Source organism: Neofelis nebulosa, chromosome 1 (genome assembly GCF_028018385.1).
Source record: "Neofelis nebulosa isolate mNeoNeb1 chromosome 1, mNeoNeb1.pri, whole genome shotgun sequence".
NCBI lineage: Eukaryota > Metazoa > Chordata > Mammalia > Carnivora > Felidae > Neofelis > Neofelis nebulosa.
Genome location: NC_080782.1, coordinates 111,664,468 through 111,688,139, shown reverse-complemented (window position 1 = coordinate 111,688,139; position 23,672 = coordinate 111,664,468). Strand labels below are relative to the sequence as shown.

The window sequence follows — 23,672 nt, the reverse complement described above, 5'->3', positions numbered from 1 at the left end:
TTATCCTCACTGTCCACCCTTCCTTCTCTTTATGTTGACAGTAGGCCCTAGGCAGCAGACCCCTTTAAACTCAGAGCCTATCCCTACTCACTCTCCACTTTGCGTTATGTTATTTAAGACATTAACACCCAAAGTGTTTAGTGTCGGGGTGGTTTCCAAGCGATGGTTCTATAAGCAAGCCTGCCTTGCACCTTCCTCTGGCTGCCAAGCTAGTAAACTCTACTCAGGTGGATTTTATTGCCAAATCTGAAGTCAAGTTAGATGGTAGAGATCAACCTACCAGTGTTCGGGTACCAAGGCCATCACACAGGGGTGGCATCTCCTTATTTAGGCAGATTCTTGCCATCATCCTCATCAACAGCTGTAACTTTCTCCTATTTTCGGGTGGCAGGAGGAGGCAGCAAATCTGAAATGCTTCAATAGCCATTTTCTCTTTCTGTAACAAACCTGATTTAGAAAGAAGTCTTTAATCTTTTAAAACCAATAGCCAACTTGACTCCATTATGTTTACATTTTTCAAATTATGTACTATCAAAATTATATAGAACATGTACACATATCCAACTACACTGGGCCAAATGATTATAGATCTAATGCATTGGCACCGAAAATACAAACCATCAACTAAGGATGACAAATATATAAAACAAATACAGCCATTTCCCTCTCTCAGATTTTTTGTAGTATTCTTTCCCAGCAAACCAATAGCAGTCAGGTTAAGTCTAACCTAACACTCAACACTCACAGTTACTATAGGATGAAGACAGCATGAGCAAAGATATGAATGTGCCACTGCTGCTCTGAATTGCCCCCTTGTATTATGTCCCTGGGATGAGCAGGGTCACCATCTAACAGGATTCTCACGGACTGAAAACAGGTCCGATTGGCCTACAGTCAGACCACTGCCAGATGGCTGCACTTCTTTCCAAACAACACACACCAAATAACCCTTCCTCACACATAAGCTGTTCTTCCTAGCTAAGTGTACCGATTCAATCATGTTATATGCCAGCCCTCCTCAACCAAACTACAGTCTTCTAATACTGTGCTAAAAATCATGGTTCTCTAATACTGTGCTCTCTTCAACCACATTTGTCCCCAGACACATCCACATCCAAACCCTCTAATGAGAAGAAACTGCTTTCATCAATTTATTTGTTCCATGTCCAACCTCTTCAAGTTCCCAATGGTTTCTCTTAGAGGCAAAACCATCTTTGGCACCCAGTAAGTATTTCTGACCATCTATGATATGCCAGGAACTGTGCCAAGTCCTGGAAATATGAAAATATGCCAGGTCCCTCACTCTGAAGAGCTGATGTGCTATGAGGTAACACCCATTAAAAAATTGTAAATGGGGGGCGCCTGGGTGGCTCAGTCGGTTAAGCGTCCGACTTCGGCTCAGGTCACAATCCTGCGGTCCGTGAGTTCGAGCCCCGCGTCAGGCTCTCTGCTGACAGCTCAGAGCCTGGAGCCTGTTTCAGATTCTGTGTCTCCCTCTCTCTGACCCTCCCCCATTCATGCTCTGTCTCTCTCTGTCTCAAAAATAAACAAACATTAAAAAAAAAATTTTAAAAAAAATTGTAAATGGCAAAATGTGAGAGGTGCTTCAAGAGACATCTGCAAGGGTAACATTAGGGAAATTATAAGTCATTCCTTAGGACACACCACAGGCTTGGCATAGAAGTAAAGCTGGAAAGGTCAACAGAGATGAGATCCAAAAAGGCCTTGAACGCCAGACTAAGGAGCTTGGGTTTGGCCCTGATGGCAGTGGGTGGGCATGGGAGAGAAAAGGAGGCAGAAGGGGAGCTTTAATACACCAAGTTCAATCCTAGATGTTCACTGAAAATACTGCTGCTGATTCTCATCACTAGACCTTCTTTGAACTCTATATAATCAGGTCTATGAAAAGAAAAAAGGTTTATGATCAAATATTAATTCTTTCTTTCACTTATCCAACAAATATTTATTAAGCCTTGCCTGTATTCCAGGAACTATTTTAGAAGAGGACGTACAGTAGGGAATAAAAACAAAATCCTTGCCTGATGTCATGGAGCTTACTTTCCAGCAGATAATAAGCAAAGAGGTACAAACATATGGCAGGTGGAAAAATGCTATGGAGAAAAAAGAAAGGAGCAGGGGAGTGATGGGATGTGCTCAGAAAAACATTTCTGGTTTTTTGGGAAAGGTCTCTAAGGAGGTGAAATTTGAGCAGAGATCTGAAAGAAATGAGAGTAAGCCAGAGAAGTTATCTGAGAGACAAATTTCCAAGGTGGAGGAAAGAGCAATGACAGAGATTGTGACACAAGAGTATGTTTGGAGTGTGTGAGGAAAAGCAGTGAGGCCAGTGTGAAGAGAGAGGAGTGTATAAGAGCATTCAAACAGGAAAGGAGGTTAGAGTGGAAGGTAAGAGCCACACCAGGCAGAACCTTGTAGGCTACCATTAAGAATTTTGAGTTTTATTATGAGTGACCTCAGAAATCACTGGAGGGTTCTGGGCAGGGGAATCATTAACCTGAATTACTTTTTACTCTGGCAGCTCTAGAGAGAAGAGATTGTAAGGGGGTAACACAGAAGGAGGAAGATGAGAAGCATGATGACAGTCTGGATAAGATAGAAGAAGTGGAACTAGTAAGAACTAATTAAATTCTAAATCTCTTTCTCCACCAAAGCCTTCTACTTTTTCCATAAAGCTTTCTATCACATTAGCCCACAAATCCCTTCTTTTTCCAAATTATAAACACCTTTTGACAGATTTTACCTTATTTTATTATGATTCATGTATATATACAATATGTATATTGTATATATGTATTGTTTTACGAAAGAGAGAGCAAGCTAATTGAAAGCATAATCCATTTCCTTTGGCAAGCTTTACTTCCTGATAAAGTACAGGTGAATATTCAAATACCTATTTGTCAATAGAGTATTACACGGCTATTAAAAGTGGTAAATTTTGAAGTTATGGAACAATATTTCCAGTACAATATTTATGAAGAAAATCACAATAATAAACCTTATAAAAATAAGGTAGTAAAAAGGAAAAGATCAAGACTACATCAATTTTCTTTTAATTTTCAGATTTCTTTGTTGGGACACTGTTAAACTAACACATAAAAGTTACATTCATCAAATCTTTTAAAAAGTCTAAATTCTAAAACTTCCAGTTGCTTAAATCCCAAACTTGGAGTTGGTCATGATTCTGGGTTTTATGAAAATTAGGGTGAGAATGTATCAGTAAATCCATCTCAGGAATTAATCTACACAAACCTACACAAATAGGAGACAAAGTCCACCCTTGACTCGCATACATCCCAATAACTCACTGGCCCCCCTGTGAAGCCAGGGACTCCCTTCCTTCTGCCACGGATCCCAAGTGAGAACTCCCTGCAATTCATTCCAATTGCCAACTTCCCACCTCCTGTAAAAAGAGAAGCAATGCTACTGATCCCTTCCTCCATTAAATTCCTAATCTCCCCCAAACAATGCCGCAGCCTCTGGCTGTGGAGGAGCCACCATCAATAGTTTGAATGAGGGAAGCTCCTGCTGAACAACACTTCAGAATGTGGAAGGAAGGAGAGTTGCTTATGCCCAAAGCTTGAAGAGTAACATGAAACTATGAGGCTCCTAATACTCCCTCCTGGAGCCTGGAATGCATTTTACCAGAGGAAGGAAAAACAAAACAAAACAAAACACTGTAGGGACTGATTAGGCCTACAGTATCATTAGATTTTAACTACAGATAAAATTCATAATGAATTAAGTATATTCTGTAAATTGATCTTATAACTTAGCTGTCCTTTACAGCACTGCTTCTTGGGGAGGGAGGCAAGGAGCAGAACATTGTTCTAAACAACATAATCTGAAAGGTTTACAACAAATTCTGTCATTTTGACATAATTTAATAATTTATCAGATAAAATTAAAAAATTAAGGTGTTCCTACCTCCCAAAAGGTATAAAAATTGGTACTCCTAATACCCCCTACTTGTTTTTTTTTGTTTTGTTTTCTTTTTTTAGAGAGAGAGAGTGTGCATGAGTGGGAGGGTAGGGGTGTCAGAGAAAGAGAGAAAGAGAATGAATCTCAAGCAGGCTCCACTCTTAGCCTGAGGCAGGGCTCCATCCCATGACCCTGGGATCATGATCTGAACCCAAATTCAAGAGCCAGACGCTTAACCGACTGAGCCACCCAGGCACCTCTATTTTTTCTAATTATACATTATCACCTCCTAATATACTACAGAATTTACTTTTTTGTTATCTACCATTGTTTCCCCTCTGACTTAATAAAATGTAAGCTCTACATGGGCAGGGATTCCTTTTGTTTACTGATACCTCCAACAGGTAGAACACTACCTGGTAGATCACAGGTGCTTACTAAATATTTTCTGTGGTGAACATGTGAATGAATGACTATATGAATGAAGGAATAACAATGAGTCCTCCCTTGCTAGGATTGGAACTAGAATATCTGGCTTAAGTCCCTGGTCCCATTGATTGTATATGCTTGGACAAGTCACTTAACCTCCATGAATCCCAATTAATCCAGCAGTAAATTGTGGTGGACGGCCATAAAACCGAATCATTGTACTGAACTGAGGGCCCATAGGCTATAAAAGAAAGCCTACGTGAATTGAAACTTTTAATAGCATTGATGATAGCTGCTGCTGCTGCTACTACTACAATTACTACTATTAAATTAAAGCATTAAGACTAATACCAGGGTGGAAAATAGGATGCAAATCAGATGCAACTTTGGCTAGATTTTCTTAAAAGGTCAGTTAAGAAATATACTGTGCACTAGTACACAGACATGAATTTGGCTCTGGATCTCTGTGATGAGAGAATAAATAAAGTCCCACAATGCCCCAGCAGAACTGTATTACTGAGTAACAAATCATCTAAGAATGCCCTCCTCAAGCCTATATGCCTCAGCAGTTGCATAACCCTATGACAGAGGATGGAAAAAAATATAAACATATGTAAACATCATCTCATGCAATGGTTATGTCAACTTGACCATGCGTAATTCAGAAAGACTCACAATTATGACTTTTTGGTTCACTGGAACAATCTCATGCCCACATTATTATTAGGTAAAAACAGCTATGTCTGACTTACTGATGTTAGAAGGATCTATAACCCTTAAATTTTTCTTGACTTTTTAGCTGAAAGAATGTGGATGCCTTTGTTGCCATCAATGACAGAATTATCACAATATTTGGTAGTTGGCCCCTTGTTAACCTAAAGATTATAGAAGTCTTTGTTAGAATTAACTACTAATGTATAATGTACAACGCTACAGTCTTAAAACTTAGGTGAAAGTTGTTCTTTAGGCAAAAGGCTTACCTTTCAACAGCGTTTAATTTGCTAACTGATATAGCAACTGTGTGGCTGAACACAAGATTTCAAGGATGAACTACAACAGCTGACCTGCTTTGGTTGCTTACTCCAATCAAATAATTCAAATAGATAAAAAGTTCACTGAGAAAAACACAAAAGAAATTATCTCATGTCCATAAGTGGCAAGAATTAGGAGTAGGGACTCACCTGACATGAAAGCAACACTTGCTACAAAGCTATAGTTAATTAAACAGTATGATGCTACCATGAGAAAACATAAAAGACCAACATGACAAATTTGGAAGTCTAGAAACAGGCCCAAGTATGCTTGGGAACCTGATATATCACAGAAATGTCATCACCAATCAGCAAGGAAAGAATGGTCTGTTCAAAAAAGGTGTTTGGAATAACCTAATAACCATATGTCAGGAAAAAAATTAAATCATTAAAATTAAATTATTAAAAATACAGAAAATTCTGACTCCAACCAAGATAGAACAGCAAGGCCCAGACTAACCCTCCGTCCACAAACAGCTAGAAAACTGGACAAATTTTATGCAATAACAATTTTTATACATGGGATAGCGAAACAGTACCATAATTCCTGAGAAAAGAGAACAAAACAAACAAGCTCTACAATTTCCCCACATTATGCCTAGAGACACATTCTAAAACATGTATCAGAGACAGAGAGCTCAAGCAGACGGAAGAGACAGACTGGAGTTTGTGGAGGCTGAGTCAGCTGGACATTGCAAAGCAGAGTTCCAACTGCAGGGAACTAAACAGAAGAAGGGTTCCATAAACCTGCATAGAAATCCCCTGAGACTCTGATGAACACTGAAATGCATATACATGATTAAGGCAAAACTCCAGGAGGTCATACAAAAAGCAACCAGTGAGCTTTGAGCTGAACAGTTCCCAGAGCTCACACAGAAGAGAGCCCTGCTGATCACTGAAGGCATTCCACAGAAAGCCCAGCAGGATTAAGCTTCAATAGTAGGACCAAACTTCACTTCAGTAAAGGTTAATCTAATCTGGCCTTAAAAACAGCTTTAAAAATAAGACACAAATGCATCAAAAAGAAATTCAATTAAATTAACTGCCTAAGAGAACAAAGCTTACCCTCTTCAAAGGAAGATAACAAAATTCAGATACTCAACAAGGGAAAACATTTTGTTCAAACAAAATCACTAGACATACCAAGAAGCAAAAAAGTATGACCCATGGCAGGAGAAAAAATTAGTAGAAAATCATAAAAATAGCCACAGATAAAGAACTTAGAGAAAAGTATGTTACAAAAGATATTCTATGTTCTCATATTATTAGAAAATATATAAATACAGGAAGGAGAAAATGGAAGACATAAAGAAAAACCAAATGGAACTTCTAGAAATGAAAAATCCTCATCCTCAAATGAAACACTCACTAGGTGAGAACCATAGCAGATTAACACTTCAAAAAAAGAAAACTTAAGTTCACAGTAAATGAATCAGCCAAAATAGAAGCAAAGTAGGCAAAAAAGTAGGGAAAAAAATAAACAGAGCTGCAGCAAACTGTGGGAAAACATCAGATGACCTAAACTCTGTGTCATTAGAAAAGTAGGAGTCACAGAAAAAAATATTTGAAGAAATAATTGCTAAAAATGTTCCAAATTTGGTGAAATCGATAAATCAACAGAATAAAAAAATTCAATGAATCAAAGGGCAAAAAACACAAAAAAACTCTTAAAAGCACATTATAATTAAATTCCCAAAATCAGTGATAAAGAAAATCTCAAAAACAGTCAGAGGGAAAAAAAGGCACATTACAAACAGAAGAACAAAAATAAGTAATGACCATAGACTTTTCTTCAGAAACTACTTAAGCCAGAAGACACCTTAAAAGTGCTAAATAAAATTATCTTAGAATTCAATATCCATTGAAAATACTTTCCAGAATTAAGTATGAAGAAAGACGTTTCAGAACCCCAACCTCCCACTAAAAATCTACAGCCAAGAGACCTATACCATAAAAATGTCACAGGACATTATTCCAGCAGAAGGAAAATGATACCAGATAGTAATGATACCAGATGGATCTGCATAAGGGAATGAAGATTCCCAGAAAAGATTAATATGTGAATAAATGAAAAGAATAATATGTGAATAAAAGATTGCTTTGTGTTCCATAATTTCTTTAAAAGAAAATTACCTGCCCAAAGAAAAAATAACATACAGTAGGGCTTATTACAAATGTTATAAAACAATATATCACACAAAATGGATGATGATAATATCAGAAAGGATAGAAAAGATTAAAAAAAGGATACGGTAACATGATAACATATGTGAAGAAATATGATATTTAAAGGTAAGCAAAGGTTTCTTGAGACAAAAAGCATGAACCATAAAAGAAAATGATAAAATAGACTTCATCAAAACTAAAAGATTCTGCTTTTTCAAAGACATTGTTAAGGAAAAGAAACAAAAGACCACAATTTGGGAGAAAATATTTACGATACATAATCAAAGAAAGGACTTATAGGCAGAGTATGCAAACACCTCTTACAACTCAATAAGAGAACAAACAAGCCAATAAAAAGCAGAATATTTCAATAGACACTTCACAAAAGAAGATAACAGAAAAGCCATTGGGCAAATGAAAACATGCTCAATATAACTAGTCATTAGAAACATACAGCTAAAAACCACAGATATAGCACTACCCACCTACTAAGTGAGCTAAAACAAAAGACTGACAGTATCAAATGTTGACAAGGATATAGAACTACCAAAACTCTTACACATCATGGGGATGTAAAATGGCACAACAATTTTGGAAACTACCTTGTCAGTTTCATAATGAAAGTAAATATACATTTATCATATGACTCAGCAATTCCACCCCTAACTATTTACTCAAAAGGAGTTAAGATACATGTTCATACAGCTTTATTCATAATGGCCCAAGAATGGATACAATCCACCTGTTCTGCAACAAGTAAGTGGATAAACCAATTATGGTTTGTAGTATATCCATGCACTAGAATACTCAGCAAAACAAGCCAGATACAAAGTACATAGTGTATAATCCCACTTGTATGAAACGCTTAAAAATAAAACCTAATCTATCGGATAAAAAGCTTCTATTTCTGGTTGTCTGGTGCCAGTGGTGGCGTTGGGGACTAAGAGAGAGCACAAGAGAACCTTCAGAACTAATGTAAATGACCTGTTAATTTAATGCTAATTACGCTAGTATAAACTCATCAAAACTCACTGAACTACTTAAAATGAGTGCATATTAATTGTATATTACGTATGTTAATTATACCTTAATAAAGTCAACTTTATAAAGTTAAAATAAATTATTTATTCATTTAAATAAATTAAACAGGGGCGCCTGGGTGGCGCAGTCGGTTAAGCGGCCGACTTCAGCCAGGTCACGATCTCGCGTCTGTGAGTTCGAGCCCCGCGTCGGGCTCTGTGCTGACAGCTCGGAGCCTGGAGCCTGTTTCCAATTCTGTGTCTCCCTCTCTCTCTGCCCCTCCCCCGTTCATGCTCTGTGTCTCTCTGTCCCAAAAATAAATAAAAAACATTGAAAAAAAAAAATTTAAATAAATTAAACAAATCAAGAGAAATTAGAGCCCTAAACATGAAAAATGCAAAACTTAAAAATCTTAAAAGTACAGAATCTCTTTGTGAAAGATTTCTTAAGATACACAAGTAAATTAATTTGACCAAAATAGAACATAAAAGGTTTTTTTTTACCTTTTGATTAAAACCAAAAGAGAAGCCACAGACTATGAAATATTTGCAAGACACAAGGTATGAAGAATTAGTACCTAGAATATATTTTTAGAACGAAGAAAGAAAGAAAGAAAGAAAGAAAGAAAGAAAGAAAGAAAGAAAGAAAGAAAGAAAGAAAGAAAAGGGAAGGAAGAAACCAAGAGAAAAAAATGGGTAAAAGACAAAAAAAGTATTTCACCCAAGAAGAAATCCATATGACCAATAAACAGCAACAAGATTGCTTTTCACACACATCAGATTGCAAAAATTAAAAAGCCCCAGCAATTGTTTGGCCTTGTAACATGTAGCAACAGGGCCAGTTGGGGATCTTAAGCCACGTTTGGGGGTTTTGGGGGGGTTGCTGACACTGCTGCCACGTTTGATCATGTGCAATGAAAGGCTTTGATAACAAACACAGATTTCTACCAGACAAGTTACAGCATCGATGACCAATCACAGCAATCCTATGACTATGGAGGAAGTGGAGGACCCTATAGCAAACAGTTTGCTGGCTATGACTACTCACAGCAAGGCCAATTTGTCCCTCTAGACATGAGGCAGCCATAACAGCCACATACTGGGCCAATTTTCCAGCCAACTCAGGCATACACTCTAACACATTAGCTTGTCTATGGAAAACACTTTGAGAATAAGCCACCTTTATTAGAAGAATCAGGTATCAATTGTGACCACATCTGGCAAAAAACATGAACAGTGTTACATCCATTACAAGTGGCAGATGGCAGCATCATGAATGTGACTGATTTGGCACGACCAATGGTTTTTTGCCTTGCCTTTGGAGCCACATTGTTACTGGCTGGCAAAATTCAGTTTGGCTATGTATGTGGCATAAGTGCACTTGGATGTCTAGAAATGTTTTTGTCTACTAAGCTGAGTATGACAGGTGTTTCATTTGGTTGTGTGGCAAGTGTCCGTGGATACTGTCTTCTTCCCATGATCCTACTTTGCAGCTCTGCAGTGATATTTTCTTTGCAAGGAATGGCAAGAGTCACTCACTGCTGGAATTATTGGATGGTGCAGTTTTTCCCCTTCCAAAATTTTTAATTCTGCATTAGCCATGGAAGAACAGCCACTTCTAGTAGCATATCCCTGTGCTTTGTTGAACGGAGTCTTTGCCCTAATTTCCATTTAATGAACTGAATTTATCTGGCATGTGGACATCACTGGGCCAAAAAGGACTCTGAACTCTTAAACTAGACCAGAGAACTGCTACAGTTCTCTGCATCTCCCATGCAGATCTAAATTTTGGCTTTTGGCACGGTAGAAGTAAAGATTATCTTTCGTTCATTTTTATAGAACTTCTGAATACTATCTTGGATTTACCTGCAGCATGAGTAGCTTTAAATGTTTGTGCTTATACAAATAAGAAGTGCTATTTCTTTCCTGTTCCTGTGTCCTTTGAAAAACCAAGTGTTTTTTCTTGTAAACTATTAAAATGCTTTTGACAGAATTTTAACAACTGTGGGAAACTAACCACAGAGCTGATAACCTTTCTCAAAACCACCCAGTCATAGTTAAGAAGACACAAGACTTATTGCAGAAATAGTTCTCCAAGGGATTAAGAAAGAAAAATCGCCTGTATTCTCCAGTTAGATGAGCTTGAAGCAAAAATGCAATCCCAATGTAGAGTTTTAGGAGTTTGCCCTTCAAAAATTTGATATTCCTTTAAATTATCTCATGGAGTTTTGCTAAAATTCAACAATATAAGAAGTTCACAATCTACTTTATTGTAGATGGAAATATGAACACCTGTTGAGATTAGCATTGAATAAACCATAATGACATAGACTGGCCATGTTAATGTATATAGTTGAATCTCCAAGTTTCCTGGGGGGGGGGGGGGGGGGGGTGGAAACCAACACTTTTTTGAGAAAAATACTTAAAATGTCACAATTTCAGTACTGCAGTTATTGATGTAAAGTGCACTTGGTGCTTAGTAATTAAATTTTTCCCAATTAAAAAAATTTAATGCCTGATGAAACCAAGTATTGGTAAGAAAAAAAAAAATGGTCCAACAGAAATATATTTCTAATATATGTGTAAGTTGCTGTGACTCTGGAAAGCAATTTGCTTCAACTTGTAAAGATGTAAATAGCAAACAGCCCAGTAGTTCAGCTTCTAGATATAGAGAAAGACATGGATGTTTTGTATCACTGCACAGTATATGTGTTAAATTAGGGTGATGGGGACATAGATGTCTCTTATATTACTCTCCACACTGACAATTTAACCACTATCCTCCTCCCAAATAGTACTTAAAGTGAAAGTTTGGAAATCAGATTTCAGGGTCACTCATTTCATGTCATTGGAGAATTATTTTTTCTACAGACAATATTTCCAATAAAAATGAACACAACAACTACTAAATCTTGGCTTCTATATATCATTCTCTACTCACAGGAAGCAAGAATCCTTGAAGAAATGCCTGAGAAAGAAAGAATAAGGACCTTTCCTGTCAGAAAATAAGAAAGTGTTCCAAGAATGATAGGGATGTGGTTTAAAAAATATATAATACATGAGCTGGTTTTTAAGGACCTCCTTCAGGGATTCCAATTACATGTATATTAGACTACTTCATATTGCTCTATATGTCACTAGGGCTATGTTTGACGCATGTTGTTTGTTTTGTTTCTGGACCCTGTTCCCTCTGTGCTTTCTTTAGGCTAGCTTTTATTACTGTATATTCAAGTTCACCGATCTTTTCTTCTGCAATGTCTAATCTGTTCCTAAACCCATTCAATGAAATTTCCACTTATAATATTGTGTTTTAAGTCCTAAAGTCCAATTTGGTTCTTTTTCTCTGTTTTTTGTTATGAAATTATCTTTAAATGTACAATTCAGCAGTTTTTAGTATATTTATTAAGTTAGGTCCATCACCACTATCTAATTCCAGAATATTTCTGTCACTCAAAAAAGAAACCCTCATACCAATTAACACTCACTCCCCATTCTCTTCTCCCCTCACCTCATAGAAAACACTAATCACAGTCACAGATTTGCCTGTTTTGAACATTTCATATAAATGGAATCATACAAAATAAGGTATTTTGTGTCTGGCTTCTTTCACTTAGAATAATGTTTCAAGGTTCAACCATGTTATAGCATGTAACAATACTTCATTCCTTTTCATGGTTGCATAATATTCTATCGTGTGGATATATTAAATATTTTCATTCATCACTTTTTTTCTTTTTAGTTTGTTTTTTAATTTCATTTTTTATTTTTTAAAATTTACATCCAAATTGGTTAGCATACAGTAAAACAATGATTTCAGGAGTAGATTCCTTAATGCCCCTTACCCATTTAGCCCATCTCCTTTTCCACAACCCCTCCACCAAACCTCAGTTTGTTCTCCATATTTATGAGTCTCTTCTGTTTTGGCCCCTTCCCTGTTTTTATATTATTTTTGTTTCCCTTCCCTTATGTTAATTCGTCTTGTCTCTTCAAGTCCTCATATGAGTGAAGTCATATGATTTTTGTCTTTCTCTCACTGACTAATTTCACTTAGCATAATACCCTCCAGTTCCATCTACGTAGTTGCAAATGGCAAGATTCCATTCTTTTTGATTGCCGAATAATACTCCATTGTATAGATATACCACCTCTTCTTTATCCATTCATCCATCGATGGACATTTGGGCTCTTTCCATACTTTGGCTATTGTGGATAGTGCTTCTATAAACATGGGGGTGCATGTTTGCACCTTCGAAACAACACACCTGTATCCCGTGGATAAATGCCTAGTAGTGCAATTTCTGGGTTCTAGGGTAGTTCTATTTTTAGTTTTTTGAGGAACCCCCATACTGTTTTTCAGAGCGGCTACACCAGCTTGCATTCCCACCAACAATGCAAAAGAGATCCTCTTTCTCTACATCCTCACCAATATCTATTGCTGCCTGAGTTGTTAATGTTAGCCAAGCTGACAGGTGTGAGGTGGTATCTCACTGTGGTTTTGATTTGTATTTCCCTGACGATGAGTGATGTTGAGCATTTTTTCATGTGTCAGTTGACCATCTGGATGTCTACCTTGGAGAAGTGTCTATTCATGTCTTTTGCCCATTTCTTCACTGGATTCTTTGTTTTTTGGGTGTTGAAGTTCTTTACAAGTTTTGGATACTAACCCTTTATCTGATATGTTGTTTGCAAATATCTTCTCCCATTCTGTCGGTTGCCTTTTAGTTTTGCTGATTGTTTCCTTCACCGTGCAGAAGTTTTTATTTTGATGAGGTCCCAGTAGTTCATTTTTGCTTTTGTTTCCCTTGCCTCCAGAGACAAGAGGCAAGAAGTTGAGTAAGTTGAGTAAGAAGTTGCTGCGGCCAAGATCAAAGAGGTTTTTGCCTGATTTCTCCTTGAGGATTTGATGGCTTCCTGTCTTACATTGAGGTCTTTCATCCATTTTGAGTTTGTTTTTGTGTATGGTGTAAGAAAGTGGTCCAGGTTCATTCTTCTGCATGTCACTGTCCAGTTTTCCCAGCACCACTTGCTGAAGAGACTGTCTTTATTCCATTGGATATTCTTTCCTGCTTTGTCAAAGATTAATTGGCCATACGTTTGTGGGTCCATTTCTGGGTTCTCTATTCTGTTCTATTGATCTGAGTGTCTGTTCTTGTGCCAGTACCATACTGTCTTGATGATTACAGCTTTGTAGTATAGCTTGAAGTCTGGGACTGTGATGCCTTCTGCTTTGGTTTTCTTTTCCAAGATCGTTTTGGCTATTCGGGGTCTTTTCTGCTCCCATACAAATTTTAGGATTGTTTGTTCTAGCTCCGTGAAGAATGCTGGTGTTACTTTCATAGGGATTGCATTGAATATGTAGATTGCTTTGGGTATTATCAACATTTTAACAATATCTGTTCTTCCTATCCAGGAGCATGGAATCTTTTTCATTTTTTTGTGTCTTCAAATTCTTTCATAAGCTTTCTATAATTTTCAGATTTTTTACCTCTTTGGTTAGATTTATTCCTAGGTATTTTATGGTTTTTGGTGCAACTGTAAATGGGATCGATTCCTTGATTTCTCTGTCACTTCATTGTTGGTGTATAGGAATGCAACTGATTTCTGTGTGTTGATTTTATATCCTGCAACTTTGCTGAATTCATGAATCAGTTCTAGCAGTTTTTTGGATGGTGGAATCTTTTGGGTTTTCCATATAGAGTATCATGTCATCTGCAAAGAGTGAAAGTTTGACCACCTCCTGGCCCATCTGGATGCCTTTGATTTCTTTGTGTTGTCTGATTGCTGAGGCTAAGACTTCCAACACTATGTTGAATAACAGTGGTGAGAGTGGACATCCCTGTCTTGTTCCTGACCTTAGGGGAAAGCTCTCAGTTTGTCACCATTGAGGATGATATAGCTGTTGGGTCCTTCACATATGGCTTTTATGACCTCGAGGTATGCTCCTTCTATCCCTACTTTGAGGGTTTTTATCAAGAAAGGATGCTGTATTTTGTCAAATGCTTTCTCTGCATCTATTGAGAGGATCATATGGTTCTTGTCCTTTCTTTTACTGATGTGATGAATCCCGTGAATTGTTTTGCAGATATTGAACCAGCCCTGCATCCCAGGTATAAATCCCACTTGGTCATGGTGAATAATTTTTTTAATGTATTATTGGATCTGGTTGGCTAATATCTTGTTGAGGATTTTTGGATCCATGTTCATCAGGGAAATTGGTTTATAGTTCTCCTTTTTAGTGGGGTCTCTGTCTGGTTTTGGAATCAAGGTAATGCTGGCTTCATAGAAAGAGTTTGGAAGTTTTCCTTCCATTTCTATTTTTTGGAACAGTTTCAAGAGAATAGGTGTTAACTCTTCCTTAAATGTTTGGTAGAATTCCCCTGGAAAGCCATTTGGTCCTGGACACTTGTTTTTTGGCAGATTTTTTATTACTAATTCGATTTCCTTACTGGTTATGGGTCTGTTCAAATTTTCTATTTCTTCCTGTTTCAGTTTTGGTAGTATATATGTTTCTAGGAATTTGTCCATTTCTTCCAGATTACCCACTGGCATATAATTGCTCATAATATTCTCTTATTATTGTTTTTATTTCTGTTGTGTTGGTTGTGATCTCTCTTCTTTCATTCTTGATTTTACTTATTTGGATCCTTTCCTTTTTCTTCTGGATCAAACTGGCTAGTGGTTTATCAATTTTGTTAATTCTTTCAAAGAACAAGCTTCTAGTTTCATTGATCTGTTTTTTTGGTTTCGATAGCATTAATTTCTGCTCTAATCTTTATTATTTCCTGTCTTCTGCTGGTTTGGGTTTTTTTTTGCTATTCTTTTCCCATCTCCTTAAGGCATAAGTTTAGATTGTGTATCTGAGATCTTTCTTCCTTCTTTAGGAAGGCCTGGATTGCTATATACTTTCCTCTTATGACTGCCTTTGCTGTGTCCCAGAGGTTTGGGGTTGTGGTGTTATCAGTTTCATTGACTTCCATATATTTTTTAATTTCCTCTTTAACTGCTTGGTTAGCCCATTCATTCTTTACTAGGATGTTCTTCAGTCTCCAAGTATTTGTTACCTTTGCAAATTTTTTCTTGTGGTTGATTTCGAGTTTCATAGCATTATGGTCTGAAAATATGCACGGTATGATCTTGATCTTTTTGTACTTACTTAGGGCTGATTTGTGTCCCAGTATATGGTCTATTCTGGAGAACGTTCCATGTGCACTGGAGAATGTATATTCTGCTGCTTTAGGATGAAATGTTCTGAACATATCTGTTAAGTCCATCTGGTCCAGTGTGTCATTCAAAGCCATTGTTTCCTTGTTGATTTTGTGTTTAGATGATCTGTCCATTGCTGAAGGAGGGTGTTGAAGTCCCCTACTATAATGGTATTATTATCAATGAGTGTCTTTATGTTTGTGATTAATTGATTTATATATTTGAGTGCTCTCATATTTGGAGCATAAATATTTACAATTGTTAGGTCTTCTTGGTGGATAGACCCCTTAATTATGATATAATGCCCTTCTTCATCTCTTCTTACAATCTTTATTTTAAAGTCTAGATTGAGTGATATAAACATGGCTTTCTTTCATCGGCCATTAGCATGATAGATGGTTCTCCATCCCCTTATTTTCAATCTGAAGGTATCTTTAGGTCTAAAGTGGGTCTCTTGTAAACAGCATATAGATGGATATTGTTTTCTTATCCATTCTGTTAACCTATGTCTTTTGATTGGAGCATTGAGTCCATTGACATTTAGAGTGAGTACTGAAAGATATGAATTTGTTGTCATTATGACGCTTGTAGAGTTGGAGTGTTGGTGGTGTTCTCTGGTCGTTTCTAATCTTTTGTTGCTTTTGGTGTGTATATATATATTTTCATCTTTTCCCCCCTCAGAAAAGTCCCCCTTAAAATTTCTTGCAGCGCTGGTTTAGTGGTCACAAACTCCTTTAATTTTTGTCTGGGAAACTTTTTATCTCTCCTTCTATTTTGAATGACAGCCTTGCTGGATAAAAAATTCTTGGCTGCATATTTTTCTGATTCAGCACACTGAATATATCCTGCAACCACCAGGTATCAAGCTGTGGAGTTGCAGTCTTTGCGCTCCCCTTGTTTACAGTCTTAATGGAATTTAAACCCTCTTCTTTCTCCTTTCTCCCTTTTCAGTTTAGTCCCTGCGGCTGTTTCCAATTTTCCACTTTCTCTCCAGCTGCTTTTGGGGAGGGGTGCTTTTCCCATATCCCCCCACCCCGTATCTGTCCTCTCTCCACCCACAAAAGCACCTCCCTTCTCGTGGCTTCTCGCTCCCCAAGTTTAGCTCTCCCCACCACGTACCTGCTGAGTTCGGTGGTTCAAGTTGTGCAGATTGTTGTGTTAATCCTCAGATCGGTTTTCTAGGTGTGTAGGATGGTTTAGTGTTGGTCTGGCTGTATTTCATGGATGCGAGACACACAAAAAGCTTCCATGCTGTTCTGCCATCTTGGCTCCTCCCTCATTCATCATTTCATGGAGATCTCCATTATTTCCACTTTTTGGTTGTTATGAATAATGCTGCCATCAACATTTAGTGGTTGTGTGACATATGTTATCGACTGTTTGGTATATAGCTAAGAGTGGAACTGCTGACTCATATGGCAATGTTTAACCTTTTTTAAAGAAATGCCAAACTGTTTTATAAAAAGGCTATGCCAAAGTAGTTAAGACTTGCCCCAAGAATACATCCGGGGGACACCTGGGTGGCTCATCAATTGAGCATACGACTTCAGCTCAGGTCATCCTCTCATAGTCTGTGAGTTCAAGGCCCATGTTGGGCTCTGTGCTAACAGCTCAGAGCCTGGAGCCTGCTTTCAATTCTGTTTCTCCCTCTCTCTCTGCCCCTCCCCCACCCCCGTCTCTCTCTCAAAAATAAATAAACACAGGGGCGCCTGGGTGGCTCAGGCGGTTGAGCGCCGACTTCGCTCAGGTCACGATCTCGCGGTCCGTGAGTTCAAGCCCCGCATCGGGCCCCTGTGCTGACAGCTCAGAGCCCGGAGCCTGTTTCGGATTCTGTGTCTCCCTCTCTCTGACCCTCCCCCATTCATGCTCTGTCTCTCTCTGTCTCAAAAATAAATAAACGTAAAAAAAAAAAAAAAAAAATTAAAAAAAATAAATAAACACAAAATACACCTGGGATTCACACCAATGTGTTCTTCCTCCCTTACACACATAATTATCAACATATAATCATCAACCTGCTTCCAATAAACTCTACTTGGTTTTAATTTAGTTTTAAAATTGACGGTCAGCAATTATTAATTGCTAATTAAAAGATTACACTCTTGAATTAATACCATACTCTATATCCTTTATTAACACTGACAGATATATTTTTCTTGACTATTCTAAGAGTCCTAAAGAAAAAAAAATAATAATTTTGGAGTAGGTTTAAAAAGTTTATCTGTCAGCCATCCATCATCATTGTTTTATACCATTAAGGAGTCTACCACCAAAATCTTCAGGAACCTGAAAAAAAAGTCTTCAAGCTCTAGTAGCCATTAAGTAAATCTATATTTTAAAAGAAATTGAACCTAGGGAATAAAGGAGACATAAACTAATAGCATTGCTCAACCACATCAAAGCCACAACTTGTAATCACAAAAATATTAACTGGTAGGAAGTTTAGAAAACTGGCAGGGGAATACTTTATAAATTATTCTTTTTAAATATTTTGGAAAGTTTCAAGAGGCAATAGCATAAAAAGTCATAGTCCTAGAATTCCCTTAGCATTAGAAATATAGATATTATAGACAAGGGGAAAAACATGGTCCCAAAGACATTTAACTGTGCCCCAGTTTATCACATCACTATACATGCCAGAGAAAAATAGAAGACTAGATTAAAAGTAAAAATATTTGTAGAATGTGGCAATTTGCAACACTTCCATGCCATTAATCTTGATGAGAGTAGATAGTTCTACTACATGTAAAAGCACATGAATCTCACAAAATACTTTTTGAACTAAAGTACAAGATCTTCCACTACAGAAAGGAATTTTAAAAGTGTGATAGTGGTTTTGAAGCTTATTTTTCTGTCTTTAAAAATCAGAATAAAAAAATAAGAGAAGCTAATATATACATTATATATATATAATATATATATAATATATATAATAATAAAACTAATTTTTTTATGGGAGAAGAAAATAGTTAACATTAATGGAATTAACATTAAACATACTTTATTATGTACCTAATAGTGTTCTAAACACTAAACATTATCTCGTTTAATCTTTACAAAAACTCTATAAGGTATTTAACCATCATTAATCCCACTTACAGATAAAGACAGTGAGGCTTAAAGAAATGAGGTCACTTGCCCAAATCACACAGCTAGTTAGTGGCAAAGTGGGGTGTGAGCTTACTTACATGGTCTAGGGCAGACACGCCTCAATACCATTCTATATTACTGACTTTGTCCATGTGGCCAATTATTTCCTAAGGATAAATTCCTATAAGTAGAAATGTTGGCTCAAAGAATATGCACAAATATTTCATACGCAGATAGTCAAAATATCACTCTGCATTCTTCAACTGGGGGCAGAAGTAGATGGTAAAAAGAAGAGAATTTCTCAACATAGTGAAATCTGAAACTAGTTCCTTTATACCAGAGAGAGCACATAAAACCATTTCTTCTCCTCATTTCTCTCTCATCAAGTAAAACTACAATGTAGTGTAACCCTGAAGAAACCTCCAAACCACTTTAAAATGCTAATTCCACCACAAAAAGAAGGAAAAATTGAATGTAACTCTAAACAATATGATCCATAGGGGCCGCCTGGGTGTCTCAGTAGGTTAAGTGGCCGATTCTTGATTTTGGCTCATGTCATGATCTCACAGTTCATGGGTTCAAGCCCCACATCAGGCTCTGGGCTGACAGCACCAAGCCTTCTTGGGATTCTCTCTCTCCCTCTCTGCCTCTTCAGTGTTTGTGTTCTCCCTCTCCCCCACCCTCTCTCTCTCAAAATAAATAAACTTAAAAAAATATATATGATCCATAAGTAAAAAGTTATTTTTTTATCGAAATTTAAAGGACAAACCACATATAGCATAAGCATCTTTCACCATTAACTACTATTACTAGTAATATCTGAGAAATATTACACTTTGAGAGATTTTCTCATTCATTAAATCCTCATAGTCATCTTACTATGTAGGTAAATGGAGATGAAATTTAAAGTAGGGGTTTTTTTCAAAAATTTTTTACTACAACAAAAATTAAGAAATATATGTTATGTCACAATATATACGCATATACATAGGTATTTAAAACAAAGTCTACAAATATACCTACTATGTATATTCTGTCTTTTTAACACTGTTCTACTACAGAGAATTCACATCCAACACACAGTTTCTGAAATAGTGGCTTACAAAGACTCCTGAATTTGAACCAAGGCTCTTGTATAACAAACATCCAGGAATACACAGCCAGAGCCAGAGAGATATTCTGGTCAGAGCTCAGGAGACAGATCGAGGATGAAAGTAAGGAGTGGAAATCCTTAGCACATGGGTGATCCATGAAGTGGTATGAATATGATCAAAGGGAAGACGTATGGGGAAAAGCTGAGATTTGAAGCACCTGTAATACTTCGGTCCTTCTTGGCAACCAGTTCCAAGGATGTTATTTTTCAATCTGTCTAAATGTCAAAGCAGGACTCACTTTTAGTTCTGCTTTTGAATGTTGGAGTGCGACATAATGCTTTCCTCAGTTCAAACACATGCAGAATACTTAGATTCTCAAAAACAGTTTAATCTGATTTCTCTGTTTCCTAACTTCTTTCTCATTGCTGACCATTACGTTTATTTTCTTTCATAAAATGTTAATGACAAAAGCACACTACAGAACTCGGGGAAATGATTGCAAGAGAATTTAGTTTTAAAATACACATGATGGTATACAGTTGAACTCAAAGCACATCTTCAACAAGTACTATTGGATTCTTCAAGATCATAAACTACTACTGATTTTAAAGAGCTTCTTGGGGGCTGTTTTAGGTTTTAAGAGCTCCTGAGGGATATTAGTAGGCTCTCCTCATTTTATAACCAAAGAGTTTAAAAGACTAACTACTTTATTCTTTGGATTAATTTCACTTTGCTGAACAAAAGCTAAAAGAGTAACTTTTCATCTTTCATCATTTCTTCAACCTCAACATCACCATAAAAATACTGAGTCTTCCTTTGCAAGAAAATGACAAGTACCTTTGGCAGCCCTAAAGGTAACTCGTTTCTTGCATTTCAGAATGATATACTAGTGCTTATCCCAATCATGGATTATAAAGATGTATCACAAGTAGTTTCACATTAAAAAAATCTTGCTATCATTTGAAAGAAGATATGGCTAGCTAGCAACATATGATCATCCTATCTTAATTTATACATTTTGCCATTTTTTTGTATTTTTCAAAACAAAAAAAAAGAAACTTAGTAGGAAAACAAGTGTAACCCACTACTTTAAATTTCATGTTTTCATATCTAAAAGTATAATAGGCATTACTGCCATTTACCAATGAAAAAACCAGGGTCTAGAAAGGCAGAGTGAGTCATCTAAGTGGGTACACCTCAGTGAACAAACAAAGTTCTTGAGTTTGGAGATGTTTCCATTGGTAAAATAAGAATAAAATAATGAACAAACAAAAAAAAGAATAAAATAATGAAAAGATAATAATCCACCAAATAATTCATCTTGAGACTTTTTCAATCAGGGAAACATTTCATTATTTAGCCCCAGTGATGAAGGATGAGTGAATAAATAATTGAATACTCAAAAAAATCCAAGTGTTCCTTATGATAAAAATAAGTAAAATTAAAATAATATTCTCTATGATTAGAGATTAGGTGACACCTCAGCCATGAAGATCACATGACAGGCTTCAGAGTTGTCAGTGCTTTGTATGACAACTACCTTTGTCACCCTCCTTCCCATTCTCTAGTGGTTACATCAGATTTCCATTCTCAAATCATTACAAACACAAATTTTTATTTCTGTAAAGTAGAAATGGCATTTCTACTAATATATGCTATGTTATCAATAAGCGATCCCTTATGGGAGCTTCAAAAAAAAAAAAATAGTGAAATATGAAGACTTTTGAAAGGGCCCAGCATTCCCCAAAAGGCCAGTGGGATCGAGTCTGTTCAGCCAGAGAAGGAGAGACTCAAGAAGACTCAAGTTTTCGAACAACGAAAGAAATAATAAAAAAAAAAGTTTCATTTTCACAGAGAAGAGGTATAAAAAGGAAAAGGTTTATACTAAGGCAAAAGAATTCAGACTACACATCAATTGGTCAGAACTCCCTGCCTAAAGAAAGACATATCAAGAGAGACTATTTCTCTAGGGGCTTTTAAGGAAACACAAACAAGTCGTCTTTGAATTGCTTAAAAGTAGACACAGATTCACCTATCACAACATGATGCCCTTTCCTACATGAAGAGTCCCAAACTGCTATAGCACTTTTATGACTTCTTTTGCTTTCAGGCTGAGAAAGTCCTTCACCCACCCAATATCAACTATATTTTAGATGTACATTTTTTACATTTAATTCTCTAATTCAGCTGGAATTTATCCTGATGAATGGTATGAGAAAAGTCTTAAGTTTTTTCCCCCAGAAGTTTTATCAGCTATCCTAGTGATTACTGGTATATTTACAAACAGCTTAGATATTTTGTTATAGCCAAGAAATACCTAGGCACTTTCCTAAATTGCTATATTTAAGGAGCAACTAACCCCACTTTATTCCAGCAATTGACTTAACAGTAGTCATTTTATTTGGAGGTGATTCAACATCCTTACCTTGGCTCATCTACATCTTCAAAAACTCCAGCCATAAGCCCTGGGCTCTGAGAGCAAAGAGAACCACCAGCAAGAACTTTGGACTAACATGGGCAAGAGCCCTCTGTCTGGTCAAGCAAACCAACTAGGCACTCTCTGAAAAAAAGAATTGTTTTCCCTTAAGAATTACTATGGGACACAGACCCTAAGATAACTTGAAGAACGTAACAAGAGGAAATAAGTCCATGATGGCATATAGCTCCACAGGATATCTGAGAAGTCATCAGACAAAAGAATCAAAGATTGGAAAGTTAACCCTTATAGGTGTCTCTGGCTTAAAAAATACATAGAAGATCTCAGCTATTTAATTTGATAATCCAGTGTACGATCAATCTAGTGAATTTCAATGGCATTTTCTAAACTTGACATTTTAGAAGGTAGGGAGCAGGAAAGAGCTACTCAGTATTCCAGCCTCTGAGCAAATAAACCAGAAGCCAAAAGCCCAAGTGCAGACAAAAGGGATAAATGAGCAAAGAGTCAAGTGAACTTAGCTTGAGAGTCTGAGAAGCAGTGGGAAGCACTGCAAATTGGAGTTTGTGTCCCTGGAACACTTGCTCCTTCTAGTGGCGGCACTAGCCACACAGATGCAACAGTTGGTGCCCATGTAAATTCAAGCCCAGAGCAGCCACATTTTCCACTTTTTCTCTTCACAAATTTACAAATTCTTACCTGAACTTCCTGTTTCTTAAAGTTTGGCAATTAATTACATTTTCTTTTTAAAACACAGGGGTCGGTGTGCCAGGGTGGCTTAGTCGGTTGAGCATCTGACTTCAGCTCAAGCTCGCAGTTCGTGAGTTCAAGCCACACGTTGGGCTTTGTGCTGATGGCTCAGAGCCTGGAGTCTGCTTCTGATTGAGTCTCCCTCTCCCACGCCCCGCCCATACTCTGTCTCTATCTCTGTCTCTGTCTCTCTCTCTCAAAAATAAACATTAACAAAACAAAATAAAACAAAACACAGAGGTCAAATCAGATGTATTTATAACTCAGATCTGGCCCAGAGATCACCAGTTTGGGAACTAAGATTATAACATTATACAACCCACAAGTCTCTCAACTGTCCAAACACCATCCCCTGCTGCTATGCCTTTTTGTGCCTCCTACGGGTGTCCATTTTTCCTCAATATGACAAATTACAGCAAGCTACACAGCTCAGTGGATTCTAGGGTACACATGGAATGGAGTGAAGGATGCTACACCATCTCATTCACCCCACTTAAGAGTCAGCCAAATTCTATCTTAA

At 37.0% G+C, this 23,672-nt stretch overlaps 1 protein-coding gene and 1 pseudogene across 2 annotated transcripts in view; one reads left to right on the top strand and one right to left on the bottom strand.

Moving 5' to 3' along the window:
* The window catches only part of DEPDC1B (DEP domain containing 1B), a 94,294-nt gene that overhangs the window by 12,168 nt on the left and 58,454 nt on the right, over positions 1-23,672 (bottom strand). For both annotated transcript variants that reach the window (XM_058731866.1, XM_058731875.1), the window contains one exon: positions 281-447. In XM_058731866.1, coding sequence (XP_058587849.1) covers positions 281-447 — 167 coding nt within the window. The remainder of the gene's footprint in view (positions 1-280; positions 448-23,672) is intronic.
* LOC131512787 (protein YIPF5-like) lies at positions 9,496-10,256 on the top strand (annotated as a pseudogene).